General features: G+C 43.1%; 2 protein-coding genes across 4 annotated transcripts in view; one reads left to right on the forward strand and one right to left on the reverse strand.

Moving 5' to 3' along the window:
- LOC122071493 (aspartic proteinase 36-like) overlaps positions 1-18,003 on the reverse strand; it is an 88,288-nt gene that overhangs the window by 21,155 nt on the left and 49,130 nt on the right. The window lies entirely within an intron of this gene.
- On the forward strand, positions 3,137-5,833 carry LOC122071494 (BAHD acyltransferase DCR-like). Its single transcript, XM_042635852.1, has 2 exons — positions 3,137-3,708; positions 4,735-5,833. The coding sequence occupies exons 1-2, from the start codon at positions 3,229-3,231 to the stop codon at positions 5,617-5,619; spliced, it is 1,365 nt and encodes a 454-aa protein (XP_042491786.1). The 5' UTR covers positions 3,137-3,228; the 3' UTR covers positions 5,620-5,833.

Below are 18,003 nucleotides of genomic sequence, written 5' to 3' on the forward strand. Positions count from 1 at the left end.
TTTTTTTTTATCTTCAAGATGACAATCTAGTTTGTTACATGCTTTTTTCCAACTTAACTTTTGTAGGGAATGGATAACCTTTTATCAGATTCTTGTGTATGGTCATGTGAAAATCTACAAATTTTTTTTTTCGGATGAATAAATCAATTGGTTTTTGTTTATATACAGAATGAGAACAAGAAATGTAAGCATTTGCTTCAAAGGTAAATAAACAATAATATGTAATAATAATAATAATAATAATAATAATAATAATAAATAAATAAATAAATAGCGACGTTTACTAATAAACAACACAATAGGTCTTTTGCTTTAAAATAAAAAACATTTCTTGTAGTGGCGTTTAGCCGTTTATTAACACATGCCACTATATGTTCATTTGTTTGAAAATAAAAAATTATATTTCACGGCGTTTATTACTAAACGCCACTAACCCGCGTTCATTAGTTAATAATGCTGGAATGCCTGCTTATAAAGATGGATGTAACACGTTAGCGGTGTTACAATAAATGCCATTGTATATAATATTTTAGCTGCATTTATAAATCAAATTCCCCAAAGTATTTTAGTGTCGTTTATAAATAAATGTTGCTAAATGTTGCTAAAGTATTTTAGCAGCATTTATAAATAGACGCCATCAAAGTATTTTAGCGGTATTTATAAATAAACGACATCGAAGATATTTTACGGTGGCAGCGGTGGATATAGCAGTGTTTGGATGATGTTTGTCATAAATGCCGCCATAACCATATAGTGGTATTTGCACTCTATAGCGGCATTTAAAAACGCCGCCATTAACCACTTTTCTTGTAGTGGTTTCTTCTATGTCCACCACACCATCCTTCATAAATTTTAGATATGGATAGGCAAAGTCAGTAGGAAACAAGTGAATTAAGGCGTACCTCCACTAGGACATCTTTTTTTCAATGCTGCACATGCATGTCAACTGGAAATTCTCTGATATTCTTTTCCTTCTCAGGCCTCAAGTATTACAAAATTTTCTACAAGAAAGAAGCACACGATGTCAGAGTGGGCCGTGGGCTGATCTCTCGCATAATAAGAAGTAAAATCTACTCATACATTTTTTTTCTTTTATTTTGACCTCATATGGATGATACCATTGTAAAAACTAAACCCTATCCATGATGATGTAGAAAACATAAAAACATAACAAAACCAAAGAAAAAACAATCAAACAATCAAACAATCACAATGTAAGAATATATATGGTTTGACGAGCCTTAATTATAGGCTTTTAACAGCCCTTTGGAGGTGACTCAAAAACCCAAACCATAGAATGCAAGACATTAATCCTCAACAACCATCCTCTGCACTCGTATTAGTGGTGTGACATGACAAACCTCTCCCATTTTCACTCCTCAAAGAAGTGTTTTAGGAGTTCGTAAAAAAAAAACAAGGGATCAAAAGGGTTTCTTAGAAGCGCGAGGATCAATGTGAAAACAAGTAGAAGCATCAAGAGGTTTGAAATTTCTGCTTTCATGAAAGGGTGGAGCAGTCATTTTGACACTAGACTATGCCACGATCAATATCGGTGGTCAATATCGGTGGTGACAAGTTTGGTCCTAATAGTGAACATTATTCCCCATCTTATTCAACGTGTAAATGCAGTTATTGTTTGCATGAAATTGCCTATGTTGATTAGGTTCCAACTATCCAACCGTCTTGTCTTCTTCACACCTCTATCCAACCGTCTTGTCTTCTCCAATTAAAGCTCAGTTATTAATTCTTTCCTTTAACGTTTGTTTTCATTTGAGTTCATTGAACCATTGAATGCAGTAGAAAGAGCCGTTATAGTAGGAAGGAGAATTTGTGAACCATAAAAATGAAAACTAGAAGGAAAGGTGTAGTATGATTCTTAGGTAAATGTGGTGGATAGAAGTAGAACCCTATGTCTAACTTTCTTTTCCTCCCTTTGAAATGAACCCCTGCTTTTTCTATATGACGTTACGTCCCGCGCCTCCATTAGTACAGTCCGTTAGTTTATTGTACATGGGTAATGTGCTTATCCCTATGGCTTGAATCAACTTTACTTTTCATTTTCTTTATGTTCCTTACCTCCAAATATCCTATGCTTTATAGTCTCTGGAAACTCATAGAGGTTTATCCAGTGATGTGGTGGAAAAAAATTGGCTGCTACCCGGGTTGCACTCAAGTAGCTACAATCTATAATTCTTGTTGACAGTTAAAACAATGAAATAATTCACTTCCCCCATAAGGTTCACAAATACCATCATAAATTTTGGTTCATTATGATATGATGAGTTGAACCCACAATAAAGGTTAGCTAGGTCCTTCGACACAGTAACTAAACTTTCTTAAAATGATCCATTGATCCCATGTATAATCAAACAGGCTGTTTGATCGATTACACTGAGTAGTAAAACCAAATCAACCAACAATTGGGTCCTTAAACAGGGTGAGGTCCACTTTGGGTTTCAGAAATATTGTCAAAAACTATTGAATTTACTTCTTCAACCAACCAAAAAAAATAAAAAATAAATAAAATATAGAAATACCATTCTGCACTTTGCATGGCCATTGTGCCAATGCAAGATCATGCGGAAGCACCTTTAGCACATAGGGCAGGAGGCAAGGGGTAGCGTAGTCCTTTTGTGCCCGTGTCTCGGTGTAGACACATCATGCAAGCAAGCGAGTAATGTTCTTTCTTCATTTAAAAAAAAACCTTTTCAACCAATACTTTCACGGATCAAGGATTAGAGTAGGTTAGATAGAAAGCAATTAATGATAGAGATTTTAACGGAAACTAGTCCAAAAGGCTTTCCTTCTAATAATAGCCTTATAAGTTCTTTATTAGTGTAGGAATCAGGTGGAGGTAACAGTACAAACAAGCACAGGCAAGACCTCAGAGATACAAAATGCAGAAAGTCAGAGTTATTTTCTGCCTTTCTGGTTCGAGGATGGCCCAAGAATTGATTCCAACTCTGAACTCTAATCCTTAAAATGGAAAAAATAAAATAAAAAATGAAAACCGAACAAGAAAGAAAGGTGAGAAAATGGAGAAGATGCATTAATGGATCACAACTGCCCACTTGAAACCATTAATGCTTTCATTAACCATATCATATGGAAACTCCTGTATAAGTAAATCTCATCTTCCTCTCCTCTGTTCTTCATCCCCAGACAAGCTTAGGTTTCTGTTGATCGTTTGTTCATTTGGGTTTTCTCTTATTCTTTTGCTTGATAGTCATGGCAGCTGATAATGGGAAGAAGCAGCAGGAAGGAGGAGAGAAAGAGAAGATGGTGAAGGTGACCAACAAGAGTGTGGTTGTACCACGCAAGGAATTGGGAAGACGAGAATGTCCTCTGGTGACATTCGATCTTCCCTATTTGACCTTCTACTACAACCAGAAGTTGTTGCTGTTCAAGGGTCAGGGTGGAATTGAAGAAAATTGGGAGGAGATGATGGGGAAGATGAAGGAATCTCTGCAGGAAATACTGGTGGATTTCTACCCTTTGGCTGGAAGACTGGGGAAAGACGAGGAAGGTGTGGTAAGGGTTGTTTGCGATGCTGATAATGTCGGGGTAGAGGTGGTCGAGGCGGTGGCCGCCGGCGTCGGAGTTGCAGAGCTTGGTGAAGACGAGTCTCCAACGTTGTTGCAGGAGATCGTTCCCTACACCGGCGTTTTAAACTTGGAAGGCTTCTGCCACCCATTGTTGGCCGTTCAGGTAACATGTTGTTGACACTTGTCCCTTTAATATAGTGTGGTAGTGAACATAGCCACTATTCGTGGTAGTGGGCCATTATTGGAATGGGCTGGAAATGCTGGGAGTTGCCGGAGTAAGCATGACTTAAGGCACCTCCCACCAGACTCAAGACACTTCCACCAACTCCATTAATGGATTTCACTGGTGACTCTTAAAACTCAACCGTGCAATGCGGTGGATAAGATCCATATTTCTGCTTAACAAGTCCAATTCTGTATCCGTGAAATAAAGTGGGATACAGAAAACCCACTTAGGATCCAACTTAAAGCCATATGGCATTAGGTAGAGATTTTTATAACTCTCAATGCTCTTGTAATTTGGGCATACACATCCTAAGATGAAGGACTTCACTTTGATACCATGTCAAATAAGTTGTTGGACAAATAATGAAGGATGAGGGATCCTTACTAGGCTGCGTAACCCCTCAACCAGCACATGGGTCAACGCCTGGTCACACAGAAGAATCAACGTTACGGGTGAGGTCATCACTTTGCCCTCTTAGTTTTTGGGCACAAGTGCCATGTCAAAGTGGCTTAGGGAGAGAGAACCATGTTCGTATGTCATTCTAACGTCCACACATAACCCATGTCTTGGAAAATAGATCAAGTTCAAGTACAGAAATGTACGAAAATAGTCATGATCCGTGGATATAAAATCAAATTTCTCTCTTTTCATTTAATAGATTCTATATCCACGGATCAGGAGTGTACGAGAGTGAACCTGATCCGTTCACCATGTTTTGCAGGGCATTTTACCCTCCTGAAAATAAGGATTGCATGTGCATGTGGGAAACTAATCTAAAACCTTAAACGACCTGATTAATTAATACCTCTTGAAGGTCTAACCTAAGACCTTAAAACATTAAACCTGCATTACCCACTGAACCCAATTACCAACACAGGGACAAGGATAGCTGTCTTAGTTAATACTTGAAGGTCGCATTCATAAAAGTGCATTAAAATTGTTGCTCAAATGCTTGTGGCGCAGTTCACCAAGTTGAGAGACGGGCTGGCAATCGGGTGCGCATTCAACCACGCCATCCTGGACGGTCATTCTACGTGGCATTTCATGAACACTTGGGCTGAGATCTGCCGTGGCGCTACCAGTATCTCGGTCCCACCTTTTCACGACCGTACAAAAGCCAGGAACACCCGCGTGAAGCTGGACCTCCCCTCGCCCGGTAAACCCCTTTGCTCCGAACGCGATGTCTCGGCCCCACCACAGATGAGAGAGAAGATATTCCGATTCTCCGGCTCCGCCATCGACAAGATCAAGTTAAACGTCAACTCCTCTCTATCCAACGGCTCCAAACCTTTCTCGACCTTCCAATCTCTTGGGGTCCACATATGGCGGGCCATCACCCGTGCACGCCACCTCAACCCGGAGGACTACACGGTCTTCACAATCTTTGCCGATTGTCGCAAGAGGATCGACCCTCCGATGTCGGAGAGTTACTTCGGCAACCTAATCCAGGCGGTGTTCACGGTAACGGCAGCGGGCGCGTTACTTGCCCAGTCGCCAGGCTTCGGCGCGTCGTTGGTGCAGAAGGCGATAGAGACGCACGACTCGAAAGCGATCGATGGTCGGAACAAAGAGTGGGAGGCGGCGCCGGTGTTGTTTCAGTGGAAGGATGCGGGGCAAAATTGTGTGGCGGTGGGAAGCTCGCCGAGGTTTCAGGTTTACGACATTGATTTCGGGTGGGGAAAGCCGGAGAGGGTGAGGAGTGGAAGGAACAACAAGTTTGATGGAATGGTTTACCTTTACCAGGGGAAAGGTGGGGGAAAGAGTATCGATGTGGAGATCAGCTTGGAGGTTCAGGCCATGGGCAATTTGGAGAAAGACGAGGAGTTTCTCATGGAGGAGCAAGAATAGTAATAACTAGCAGATTCTCTCTCTTTCTTAAGAATTGAGATAAGATTAGATTTATTTGTATTTGAGGGTTGGTTTATTCTTGATAGAGGTTTAATTGCGTATTTGGAGTTAGTCAGTCATCATTTATGTAAGTGAAGTTTGGGGTGTAATTCGTAATTTGTATTGTTGCATGGGCTTAATGTGATTCTGTAGGAATCTATTTTCTTTGATTCTATTTACTGGGGTGATTCTAGGCTGAAAAATTACGTTTGGTAACCAGTTCAGATTCTAAATTGTTTGGAATATATGGATGAGACGGGAAGGAGAAAACCCTTGTAGATAAAACCTAAGGCCTTGTTTGGTATCGTTCTAAAAAAATGTTTTTGGAGTTTTTTTTGTTCTATTGTAACGAAAAAATAGAATAAAATGTTTAGTGCATTTATGGTCTGTTTCTATTTTTTTTGGAATAAAAAGTGAAAAAAAAAAAAAAAAAAAAACTGAAAAAAAGGAGATTGGACGGCTCTTCCCAGTTTTATTTCATTTTATAAAAAAAAGAACTATCGTTCTCGATAAAAATCTGAAATTTTGAAACACTATTTTTTCGTTTAAAAACCACATTTTGACACAAAAACTGAAATTTTCATTTTTGACAGGAAATGTCATTTTTGAAAAAGAAACGATACCAAACGGGGCCTTAGTCCTAACATCCAGTTCGATTCTTCAAATTCAAATAATTGAATTGGATTACCAAATGAGATTTTATTCGGAATTGTTCCAAATCAGTTAAAAATTGCTGAGAATCACTTCAAGGAGTGTTACCAAACGACACCTACTTGACTGATCGATCATATAGGGTAATGATTACAATAGTTTCTTGTTTAAGTGAACGATGCTTACTTGACCAATCATATGGGATAATGATTATAAAAATTTATTGCTTAAGTTTGAAAATTTCTCCTACCAAAAAAAAAATTTGAAAATTTCACTTATTTTCCCTCAATCCCTTCAACCAAACATAGACGAAGCCAAAGCCGAAGCCGAAGCCGAAGTCAAATATTGGACAACTGCAAAGAAGTATGTACCCATATGATGTTCGACGATGGTTATCCATTACCCTAAGCCCAAGCCCTAGCCCAAGACCAAGCCCAAGCCCAAGCCCAATCCCAATCTCTCGCACTTGGTAATTTTCCCTAGCCCACCGAAGTACACATATCAGTGGAAAAAGTACATCTATGGACATCTGTAGAAGGGGGAACTAATCATCCGTCAGATTGTGATGAGGCTTCATAATTATTATCATATCCATTATCCACAACGGTTCACGCACCACAAGATCGGTTTCCCTGCCTTCTGGCACTCCCTTAAAGCCGAAACATCGGGCGTCAGAACTCAGAACACCTTTGACTTACTACAGCCGGTAAATCCGATAGCGTGCAGACGGAGATGTTAACAGTGAAACCGGTTATCTCTCCTCTCTTGCGGTCTTGCCGTGAGTCGTGACCAGTACTGTAAGTTATAAAACGACGCTTCTTCCTATTACCGTTTTCCTTTTAAAAAAAAGACTCCGATTTTTTTGTGCCTGAACGGGACTTTTTTCTTCATCTAGCCGGAGATTGTATCTGGTTACACGTATTTAGGTAATCCAGTGTTGATTTTTTCTTCTGCAGATTGGATCTATTAAAGTTGTTGATGCTGATCCGTTGCATGTATTGGTTGTGCCCCCTTCTTATTGAAATGGCTCGGATTTCTCTTCCTTTTGTGGCGTTTGACGATATTTGGATCTGCTTGTGCTTACTTTGATGCAAAAAAGCTATGTTCTTTGATATGAATGAATGTTGTTGATTGTGTAGGTTTTGATTTGACATGTTTAGGTCTCCTTCATTGATTTCTTTTTGAACTTACCCATGCCTTGATTGTTTGCATTCATTTTATTAGAATTTTTACCATTTTAATTTTTGTAAAGTCGTTGTTAATGCTAGAGATGAATTGATCGCTTCAATTATCTGTTATCTATTTCTGTCTGTAATCTGTATAATATTCATAAAGTTCCTTCTTTTGGTTAGCATTGAATTGGTATTTTGGCCGAGCTAAATATGATTGGGAGGCTTTGTAGAGGACTGGGTTAATTCGTGTTCTGAATTTATGGAACTTGTCCTGCTGGCTGACTTATGTAATTCTGTTTCAGATTAATGAAATCCTTTCTTCTTTGGTCCCCCTAAATTTTTTTTTTTCTTTTCATTCGGGAGCATGTGTGATTTTCCTTGGGTGGGCATTATTGGTGGGGAAGAAGCAATAAATTGGGGTTTATTAGGACCAATGCTATGAGCTTCCGGGATCCAATGGGTTCTTCGTAAGGTCGATCGTTATGAATGTTATGACGAATTTGATTGGGACATTCAATGGCAAAAAGTCAATGATATTCAATGGCAAAAAGTCAATGATATCCCACATTCGAGACAATTGGCTGAATCCTGTGAAACCATTTCATAGTAGTTCATTGATATCTTCTTTTTATAAAGTAAATTCTCTTCGATTCTTGAATAATCCACATCAGTTCTGGTTCTATTGTAACAAAAGATTCCCTATTTATGTGGAAAAGGCCCGTATCTGTTATACCCATGCCCTAATCCGGTCTAATTTAAACTGTTGTGACAAGCCTCGGATCGGAGATTGGAAGTACAACCGGGTTTTGGCTCGTGGCTGCACATTGCCGAAGGGGTAGAGATGACTCCACATGTTCGTGCATTTCATGCCTATCTAACTGGAGGGGACTCATACCCTCCGATCCCAGGCGGTAAGTGACCCGATTCTCCACACTTGATTTCTGGCATGCATCATAATCGTAGAAAAGCCTTGGGCATGTCCGAGGGCAACCACCTGTGCGAGACCAGCCATGGGACAGCAAGCAGTCTTGACCACCAGACGCAGCCTGGGCATGAATCCGGTGGGTCCACAGGCTGCTGTCAAGGTTCCAATGCCCGTGGGTTCCGCCACTCGCATTGTAAATGATTCCGGAGAATCCTAAATCATCCTCCACACCTTCCTCTTGATGTGAACACCTTATGGACCTAAATGTGCGGGTCCTCGTGCCCTGAAACTCATTTTAACCCGATTGGTTCAAAAGAGGCCCAAACCAAACAGACCCTTAGGCCCAACATAAGTTATAAGTTGGGAAATGAGGAATCTCATTTCCCTTGTGCCCAACATAGGAGAGGAGAGAAAGGAAGAAGAAGGTTGGAGGCTTACCTTGGTGCCGGCTGCCGCCTTGTTGCCAGAATCACTGCCGGAGGTAAGTACAACCTCCCATGTCACTCTCTCTTCATTTTGACCTAGACAAAGCTAGGTATGGATAGAATCTTAGTGTACACACCATGATAAGGTTGTAGGATGGGTACTCTACCCTGCTAGTGTTGTTGCCGAGCTCGAACCCAGCCCGGTGAGCTCTGGCAATATGTAATGCCAAAAGACCAACTAGGGTTTCGATCGTTCAATCGACGTATCTCCCAAAGAGCTCAATGGAATTGGGATTTTCTTGGCTTAAAATGATGCTAGGAACATCCCCTACAAACTCCGCGGAACAAATCCCGGATATGGGCCCGAGCCGGAAAGCCCCAAATTGTTGGACTGCCCTGTACCTCCACCAGAAACAATCCACCGGATCCACTGCGTCTGTTTCCGGTGGCATATTTCCGATGGACTTGGAGCCTTATGTGCTCTCTGTCACCTCCACCGGAAACAGGTCTGATATTTCTGGTGAAAATGCCCTGTTTTCGGTGGTTGTTTCAGGTGACATTACTGTTATTGGGAGATAGTATCTGTACACTTTGGGGGTGACCTGTGTGGGTCCCTCCCGATGTTTCTGACGCGTATTGATGTACGATTCCCTTATGTCTAGGACAGTGACACGCACATGCCCCAAAGCCGAAATTGAATTGATCGATCAGTGAACGTACTTAAACCTGAACACGACCGATCGTAAAACAGGTGAGGGATGGACTGTGTTTATTTTTAAATGTTTATTAATTATTTAATTGCTCACATGCTTAGAATTATGTTTAATTGAAATTTTCATTTTCCGATCATGATATAAATTGTATGGAAATGTCTGACAGGATCCGGTGTGGCCGAGGTGGTACTGGTACCGTGATCACCTCGTGTTTGGATGTGTGTGTGAGACGGAATCCGGCGTGGCCGAGGTGGTACCGGCGCCGTGATTGCCGTATGTATGTTGCATTCATGCATTGATTATGTGCATTAGAACTAGTTGTAATCGCGAGTTACACTTTGTGGCCAAGGTCTCGCTGGTATTGTGTACCTCGGGACTACATTTGGAAATGGATACGCTTCGTGGCCGAGGTCTTCTGGTGTTGCGTTGTCCATACTCAACTATTATTACATGCTAGATTAGGTAAACAGTCTCAGTTTTCACTTTGTGGCCAAGGTCTCTCTGGTATCGTGTACCTAGGACTGTATTTGGAGATGGATTACACTTTGTGGCCGAGGTCTCTCCGGTATCGTGTAATCCATACTAACTGTATCATTATGAAGGTATATAGTATATGTGGTTAAGTATCACTCCTTATGCTACGCACCCTTGCCAACAGGGGTTGAGGTCTTGGATAACCCATTGTGGTATGTTTGATGAGCCTTCCCGAAGTGCCACTCCCGCGGTATGATATGATTGTTGCCGGCGGCAGGAACCTGTCTGGCGTGGCCAATGTGTTACAGGTGCCGTGACTGTCAAGAGGGGATTATCAGGGGTTTGCTGGGTAACCCATGGATGTATACGGGGACCAGCAGGCTTCTAATCACGACTCGGGTTTGTATCGTTGCGTAGTCGATGTGGTTTCTGAGACGATGGATACAGCCTAATGCGTCGTAGTAGCATTTACCAGACTTAGTTTGTATTGTTAGGTGGATAATAAACAAATGAATTACATCACGAGCATCATGGACTGTGTTTAACTTCCGTGATCATGCATCATAAATATTGCTGCTATTGACTTGCTTGGATGTGCTTGACCCCACCCCTTACTGAGCTAGTTGGAAAGCTCACCCCACGTATACACCCCTTTTAGATGATGATGCAGGTACCGTGGTGCTGATGGCGGGTGATCCAGTATCTTTTGGGTCGGAGTACAGTGTGAGCGACTGGTGGATGCCAGAAGCAGAGGAGCACGATCAGGACTGTGCTTGTGACCATTGTGCTAATGCCGCACCATGAGATTGTATATTATATTGTGATACTTTTGGATATAGTTGTGGATTGTATATTTTCTTAAGATTATAGTATATGTCATGGATGAATGTAACAGAATAACTCAATTATTGCTATTATATTACCATTAGATGTTTCCCCATTTTATTTATAAATTCCGCTACTATACTCTGATTCCGCTGCTTATACTGGATTGTGATGTGAGATTGTGAAAATGTTAAGGTACTGCTATCAGAGATCCTAGTAGGTTATAAGACAGGTATGTGTCTTACTTACACTGTTGATATTCCTAATGGTAAATTGGGACTGCCGGGAGTGGGGTGTGACAGCTATGGTATCAGTGCGCGATGCTCTGCCTTAACTCACAATCTTGACCAAACCACAACTTGGGAAAATTAGGATTTAAATAAAAATCTCAAGACAACAATAATAGCAATTGTACAATTAGGAGACAAGCATAGGTGTTAAAGCCGTTTCATTATAATAAAGAACTTGAATACACAACTTACACTTTTTATAAAATTAAAGTACGGAAAGCAGGAAATCCTAACTAGCCTAGGTCTAAGAAATTAAACAACTGAAGCAAATGACATAATGTAAAAGTTCAACTAAACCTAAAAACATCAAACTCAAATAAGACATGAAAAGGAAAATCCTAAAAGCTACAGTGGCAAGCATACCACTACTCTTGCTGCTACTGCTGCTGGTTCTGTTCTTGGCTCTGAGCTTGGTTCGGACCATGTGTCCCTGGAGGAGGCACCGGGATACCCAGATGGAAGACCATCGCCTGCATCTATGCCTCTAGGGAGGCCATTGTGTTGTCCATAAGACAATAGGTCTTGTTCATGCTCTCGAGGCGGCTGTCCATACTCCTCATCAATGACATAGTGGTATCCAGACGGGCCATAACATCATTGAGACCATAAGGCCTCGCACCCCTAGTGCTTTGAGATGTAGAAGCCGCCATAGAACCCATAGCCTGGGGATCAGGTGGTGGAGCCCCACCAACCCCAGAGCTTCTCCTCCTGCACCAACATCACCAGCACCGCCACCCTCTATCTCCATAGGCTTCTGACCCTCTCCAGGGATAGGTGTCACCTCCCTCAGATCTATGGTCATCTTCCTCAGCGAGTCTTGGTTGAAGCCTGTGACCTCTTCGCCCAAGTGTGCCTCACCCTCCAAGTCCACCCGAAAGCGGCGGAAGTTGTCAGTCAATATCCTTCCGTAGCATAGGTTCCCTACTCGACGATCCTGCCCCTCGGACCGAATTTCCATGGTCCACATTAGGAGGTAAGGCAAAGGTATCTACACCCCCATGTACATGCAATGTCACATAGGCTTGAACGGCGGATACCTCGTTATAATGTCCACAAGTGGAGAGGACATTCAGCTAAATCGCACGACAAACAACCTTTGGAGTAGCAAAATAGTTGACTGAACGGTTCCATCCCTCGGCTTCCTTAGTCAGCATGTCATTGATCTCCTAAAAGGTATCGGGACTCTGAAACTCATATGCCGGAGTCCGAGGTGGGCAGTACACTAGGTCACCGGCATTGCTAACCATCAGAATGTTGGTCAACTGCCCCATGTCAAAGGAGATCACCCCCTTCACATAGGAGGTGATCCGCATCTTTTCGGTACCCCGGTTCACACATTCAATGTTGGAGTAGAATAGCCTGACTAGGGTGGGGTAGTAGTATCGGTTGGGTTTCAGGATGCAGTACCACCCGATATCCTCAAACCGTTGACGAAGACGGAACGCGCTGAAGTCGTTGGTCCTCACATAGACTCCTGGGTCGACGTTGCGGCCCTAAAAAACTCCCAACGGTTTGGATCAACCACAGAGCGGAACAGGATTGGGTTGAACTACTCAGCGGTATCTTGCTCCGCTTGTATAAGAGCACATCGGGTAAGTACACAGCATCCAGACATTGTTACAAGATGATTCCTAAGGATTTGGAATGGAAAACCTAGTTAAATGCCTGAATACAAAACTCACAAAGAAGAAAATCACAAAAGCTAGGTTACAGAGAGAAAACATACCTTGGATGCGAATGCGACTCCAATTGATTGCGAAATAACGCAAAGAAGGTGGGGAATGGGTAGCAAAAGACTCCTTGGCCGTTTCCACACCTTTCTCGCAAGAGTAAATAGGGTATTGTGTGAATAAGTCAAGACTATAGCCTATTTAAAGATGATTTAGTGCCACCGGAAACACTGGGCATGCTTCCGGTGCCTGTTTCCAGTGAAGGGGAAAAGTTGAGTTTGGCCTCTGTTTTGCTCACCGGAAATAACATTGATATTTCCGGTGGTTTGACTCCCTATTTCCGGTGGACTCATTTGAAAAATAAATCATGTTATTTTCCAAACCTAAGTTTTCATTTGGTTCCTTTTGATGGTGCAACTCTTTGGGATACGTGTGCGATCAGATTTTAATGTGTGGACCCCACTTATGCATACACTAACCCTAATTTTGCCAATTGTGTACGTGTGGGACCCATTATGCATGCATGTGTTCCAATTACATGAAACCTTATTTATGCATGTGCACTAATCGGATTCCTTCGCAGGAATAATGTCACGCCGGAACACTCGATCCCGATCCCGATCCCAATCCCACTCAAGCCCGTCACCTCCCGTTTCCCCTACACGGAATCGAGGTAGACCTAACAATACACCACCGGCCCCGCCTGTACTTACGGCCCAGGATGTAGCATCCATCAAGAATAACATGATGCGGGAAGTGGAAGAAAGACAAAATCAGTTTATGGCCGGGATCGATAATAGAATCCAAGCGACAATAGAAGCCCGCAATACACCGCCCGCACCTCCTACTCCACTGGCACCCATTCCAATACCCTCTGGATCGGCTACCCTTCAAACATCTAGTGGGGCACAAGTGCATGGACAAGTGAAAGATCCGATGCCGGAACAAGCTCAAGCACATGTAGAGGGCTAGACAGACTTGACAAAAATGATGGAGAAGTTTCAACGGCTTAGGCCCCCAAGTTTCTCCAAGTTGGCGCAGGACCCATTGTATCCATCAAGATGGATTGGTGGAATGGAGAAGGTTTTTAGACTGATGGGCTGCACCGATGAGCAGAAAATTTTGTGTGGGCTATCAATTACAGAATGAAGCATATGATTGGTGGAGTGCCATCGAGCCTATTTTGAGGGCTAGTAACCCGAACCCTACTTGGGCAGACTTCAAAGGGGCCTTCTTTGAGAACTATTTTCCAGAAAGCTTCCGGGATAGGAGAGAGAGTGAGTTCTCTCAGTTGGTTCAAGGTTCTTAGTCTGTGCTCAAGTATCAACAACGCTTCGAGGAGCTATTCCATTTTTCTCCTGAGCATCTCAGAGGTGACAGAGCTAAAGCAAAAAAGTTTGAGAAAGGGTTGAGGCCAGGTATTGGGTCAACCATTGTGGGGTTCAAACTGCAAACCTATGCTGAGCTGGTCCAAGTGGCCAAGTCTATTGAAGACCGGTATAGGGATAACTACACGGCTCAGCAAGGAACGAGAAAGAGACCGATGGGATCTACTAATTCTAGGGGAGGCAACAAACCTTTCTGAGTGCCTTATGTTAATCTAACTCCAGTGCAATTTAGGAGGCCTGATGCTAGTCAGACTTCCCAGCCCTCTCGATCTAGTGCTGTATCACAGTCTTCAGGATCGAGCCCGAGATGTTTTCATTGTGATCAGCCAGGCCACATGGCGAAGACATGCCCCCACCAAAGGCTAGGTGATGCACCTTACACTATGCCACCTAGGCCCCAGCAAACATATTCAGCCCCTAGGCCAGCACAACCCCTACAGGGCCAGAGACCACAGGGCAGAGTGTTTACTATGACTGCAAAAGATGCTGAGGCTGCTCCCGGTGTAGTGACAAGTACATTATTGATATCATTATTGCCTGCACATGTGTTATTTGACTCAAGAGCTTCGCATTCGTTCGTGTCATCGACATTTGTGAAGAAGATGAGAATTCCACCTAAGGGACTAACTCAATGTTTGGCTGTGAGCACCCCTACAAGAAGTGTGGTGGGTTTGAACTATGTTTATGAGCCTTGTCCAATGACCATAGGTGATCATGAGTTGAATGCTCACTTGATCGAGTTGAATATGACCGACTTCGACGTGATTTTAGGAATGGACTGGTTGTCCGCGTACAGAGCCAGTGTACTATGTGCAGATCATTTTCAGACCTCGTGATGATGATGAGTTTATGTTCCAAGGGGATAAGCCCAAGAAGCCCAAGAAACTCAAGAAAGTTATCATATGATAAGGGATGTCAAGGCTACTTAGCATCTGTGATGGACACTGAGGTAGAAATTAGGCCATTGACCGAGCTAAATGTGGTAAGGGAATTTCCCGATGTATTCCCAGATAACTTGACAGGTTTACCCCCAGACCGAGAGACGCAATTTACTATAGACCTACTCCCCGGCTCGGCACCAATGTCAAAAGCCCCTTACCGCATGGCCCCTACAGAATTGAAGGAATTACAGGTGCAACTTCAAGACCTTTTGAAGAGGGGATTCATTAGACCTAGTGTATCCCCATGGGGAGCACCGGTATTGTTCGTCAAGAAGAAAGACAGGAGTATGAGATTGTGCATCAATTACTGGGAGCTTAATAAGCTGACCATTAAGAACCGGTATCCTTTGCCACGGATAGATGATTTATTTGATCAGTTGCAGGGTGCTAAGGTGTTTTCCAAGATCGACCTTAGATCGGGCTACCACCAGCTCAGGATCAAGGACAATGATGTCAGTAAGACAGCCTTCAGATCAAGGTATGGACATTACGAGTTCTTGGTAATGTCATTTGGGTTGACCAATACACCGGCCGCATTTATGGTTTTGATGAATCGGGTATTCCAGGATGTCTTGGACAAGTTTGTCATAGTATTCATTGATGACATTTTGGTCTACTCCAAGAATGTAGAGGAACATGTTGTTCACCTTAGGTTGGTACTGCAACGACTGAGAGAGAAGCAACTCTATGCCAAATTCAGCAAGTGCAAGTTTTGGTTGTCACAGGTGGCATTCCTAGGTCACATTGTTTCAGCCAAGGGTATAGAGGTTGACCCAGGCAAGGTGAAGGCAGTTCTGGAATAGGAGACTCCCAAGAGTGTAGCAGACATACGTAATCTTCTGGGATTGGCCGGATACTACGAGAGGTTTATCGAGAACTTCTCCCGCATTGCTACTCCGATGACCCGACTCACACGAAAGGGTGTAAAATTTGAGTGGTCTGATACTTGTGAGAAGAGCCTCAAGGAGCTAAGGTAAAAGTTGGTATTAGCTCCAGTTTTGACTATCCCAACCAGTACAAGTGGTATGGTTGTTTATAGTGATGCCTCCAAGCTGGGATTGGGTTGTGTATTGATGCAGCACAGGAAAGTCATTGCCTATGCATCCTGTCAGTTGAAGGATTATGAAAAGAACTACCCCACCCATAATTTGGAGTTGGCCGCTGTGATTTTTGCATTGAAAATCTGAAGACACTACCTGTATGGTGAGGAGAGATCTTCAGTGACCATAAGAGCCTCAAGTACTTCTTCACCCAAAAGGAACTCAACATGAGATAGAGGCGTTGGTTAGAGTTGATAAAGGATAATGATTGTACTATCCACTACCACCCAGGAAAGGCCAATATGGTAGTTGATGCACTTAGTCAGAAATCCTAGTCACTGGCTCTTGCATCACGGACCATCAATGAGTATCTCCTAGAGGAGGCCAGAAAACTAGACGTGGAGCTATTAGTAGAGGGTGTCACCATGTCACTATCGATATTGGTGGTACAACCTAGTCTGGTGGATAGGATCACTGCAGCTCAGGTTACTGATGCAGAGTTGCAGAAGCTGATAGCAGAATGCTAGGAAGGAACCCAAAAGGACCCAGATTTCTCTGTGACTGAGAGCAGGATTCTCAAGTTCAAAGGAAGGTTGTGTGTGCCCAGTGATGGTGATTTGAGAGACATTTTTGAGAGAGGCACATAGCTCTCTATACTCCATTCACCCCGGCAGCACTAAAATGTACAAGGACCTCAAAGGCTCCTACTAATGGAAAGGAATGAAGAATGATGTGGCCACACATGTGTCCAGATGCCTCACATGCCAGCAAGTCAAGGCTGAGAGGCAGAGGCCTCATGGGTTATTACAGTCCCTACCTATTCCGGAGTGGAAATGGGAGAATATTACCATGGACTTCGTCACAGGCCTACCCTGTACACAAAAGGGTATGGATGCCATTAGGTAGTTGTGGACCGCTTGACTAAAGTAGCTCACTTTATCCCAATCAAAATCACATTTTCTATGGACAAGTTGGCCAAGTTGGTATGTCGATAACATCATCAGGTTGCATGGTGTACCAGTTAGTATCATCTCTGATCGAGATCCCAGGTTCACTTCCAAGTTCTGGACCTGTGTGTAGAAGGCCATGGGGACATAGTTGGCTTTTAGCACTGCCTTTCACCCTCAGACCGATGGTCAGTCGGAGAGGACTATTCAGACATTGGAGGACCTACTTCGAGCATGTGCCTTGGATATGAGTTATAGTTGGGATGAGCACATTTCCCTTATTGAGTTCTCCTACAACAACAGTTATCAGGCCACCATCGGGATGTCCCCATTCAAGGTACAGTATGGTAGGAAGTGCCAGACTCCACTCTATTGGGATGAGGTTGGTGAGCGGCATATTTTGGGTCCAGACTTGATACAGACTACTAGTGAGAAGGTGGATGTGATCAGAGAAAGGATCAAGGTAGCTCAGTCCAGGCAGAAAAGCTACACAGATGTTAGGAGACATCTGGAGTTTGGTGTTGGAGACAAGGTCTTCTTGCGGATCTCCCCAATTAAAGGGCTGATGCGGTTCGGCAAGAAGGGGAAGCTTAGTCCAAGGTTTATGGGACCGTATGATGTACTGGAGAGGATCGGACTGGTAGCTTACCGGATAGCTTTACCACCAGAGTTGGAAGGTACACATAATGTCTTCCATGTATCTATATTGAGGAAGTACATTTCTAACCCGACTCATGTCTTGACTTACATACCCCGTGGGTTGGATGAGGACTTTGCCTATGTGGAGTATCCGGAGAAGATTGTTGATCAGAAGGATCATGTTCTTCGCAACCACACCGTTTCCTTCGTCAAGGTAAAATGGATGAACCACCCCGAACAGGAAG

Source organism: Macadamia integrifolia, unplaced genomic scaffold (genome assembly GCF_013358625.1).
Source record: "Macadamia integrifolia cultivar HAES 741 unplaced genomic scaffold, SCU_Mint_v3 scaffold_239A, whole genome shotgun sequence".
NCBI classification, from domain to species: domain Eukaryota; kingdom Viridiplantae; phylum Streptophyta; class Magnoliopsida; order Proteales; family Proteaceae; genus Macadamia; species Macadamia integrifolia.

What these genes read in the sequence shown, in the direction of transcription:
- LOC122071494 (XM_042635852.1), top strand. Translation starts at nt 3,229, where the DNA reads ATGGCAGCTGATAATGGGAAGAAGCAGCAGGAAGGAGGAGAGAAAGAG. An exon ending in ACCCATTGTTGGCCGTTCAG is followed by an intron (nt 3,709 to 4,734) that starts GTAACATGTTGT and finishes CTTGTGGCGCAG; the next exon opens with TTCACCAAGTTGAGAGACGG.